The sequence below is a fragment of the Papaver somniferum genome, chromosome 7 (assembly GCF_003573695.1).
Source record: "Papaver somniferum cultivar HN1 chromosome 7, ASM357369v1, whole genome shotgun sequence".
NCBI classification, from domain to species: domain Eukaryota; kingdom Viridiplantae; phylum Streptophyta; class Magnoliopsida; order Ranunculales; family Papaveraceae; genus Papaver; species Papaver somniferum.
In genome coordinates this window covers 27,194,981-27,196,131 of record NC_039364.1, presented here as the reverse complement: position 1 = coordinate 27,196,131, position 1,151 = coordinate 27,194,981, and the positions used below count along the sequence as shown (strand labels likewise).

The following is a 1,151-nucleotide window of genomic DNA, read 5'->3' as shown; positions in this document are numbered from 1 at the left end:
AAGATGAACAAACGATAGCCCACTGAGGGATTATAATTTCTACACACGAAGGGTCGTTGATTTTGTTCGATCATAGGAGTAAGAGAAATAAGCAAGATATATAGTAAAAGAATTGTTATCTAAAAATAGTTTTTAAAACAATATCTATGCCGCTAAGATTTCTCAAATGATCACAATAATATCTACTTCAACGAGAAATAAAACAATCAATTATTCAGAAGTATTGCTAGTAAGACTAATCATATGAGTCATCAGATTCTTCATCGGATTCACGATCGTCGTCCTCCATGGAATTTTCTTCAATCTCTCCTTCAGAGTCGTCACCGGAACCCTTAATGGGGACTTCTTCCAATTGGTCTTCAGGGTCACCATACATTGCGTCTAAGTAATCGTCTTCTTTGCATTCAAATCGAAAGTCAGCCTTGGTCAATCGCTCAGCCCTCATACCTGGAAGATCTGGCTTAATTTTGCGTTCAGAAGGCTTCCAGACAGATTCGACTTCCTCAGCATCTGAGTCAGAAGCTACACCATCATGGCATGGTTGAACCTCATCCTCAGCCGCCAGTCTCACTTGTTGGGCTCGCTGTCTTTTCCGCTGATAAGCTGCAAGCTTTTCATCTTCAACTTTTCTTTTTTGCTCCTCATGTTTTTGTTTCTCTTCCGCGTCCACATAAGTCAGGAAATCGTTCATTCCCTCACGAATGGCTTTCAGATGAGTAAGAGAATACCACGTATCAGATTTCTGGCATTTCTAAAAGGTTGATCAATCTCCGGACGAGCGTCTGCTGAACTCTTCATCTGTGGTTTGATGTTTCTCGAACATTTCCCAGAAGAGTCAGAAATATAATCATCACCTGGAGCTGCCATTATCTGCTGCCAAAAATGCAGAGTCAACCAGTTGGCAACAATATGCGTTAAAATGTAACTCTCAACTCTTAACTGTTTACAATTTCACTAGCTGTAGTGATTATCACGCAAAATCTCTAGAGTTTGTTCGTTTCCTCAGACCTGCAGAGGCGAATAAAAATTTATTATTTGAAATCATAACATGATTTTCATAAAGCTATGAGCAATTCACGAAACTCCTATCATGTGAACGATTCACATAATTTCCACCATGTGAACAACTCTCACCGGGTGAAAATTTGTTG

General features: G+C 39.5%; 1 protein-coding gene across 1 annotated transcript; it reads right to left on the bottom strand.

Moving 5' to 3' along the window:
* Positions 1-235: 235 nt before the first annotated feature.
* Positions 236-691, bottom strand: LOC113294423 (convicilin-like). Its single transcript, XM_026542820.1, has one exon. It carries the CDS (start codon positions 689-691, stop codon positions 236-238), a length of 456 nt encoding a protein of 151 aa, XP_026398605.1.
* Positions 692-1,151: the final 460 nt, after the last annotated feature.

Excerpts from the sequence above, each read along its gene's own strand:
- LOC113294423 (XM_026542820.1), bottom strand. The coding sequence starts at position 691 with ATGAACGATTTCCTGACTTATGTGGACGCGGAAGAGAAACAAAAACAT.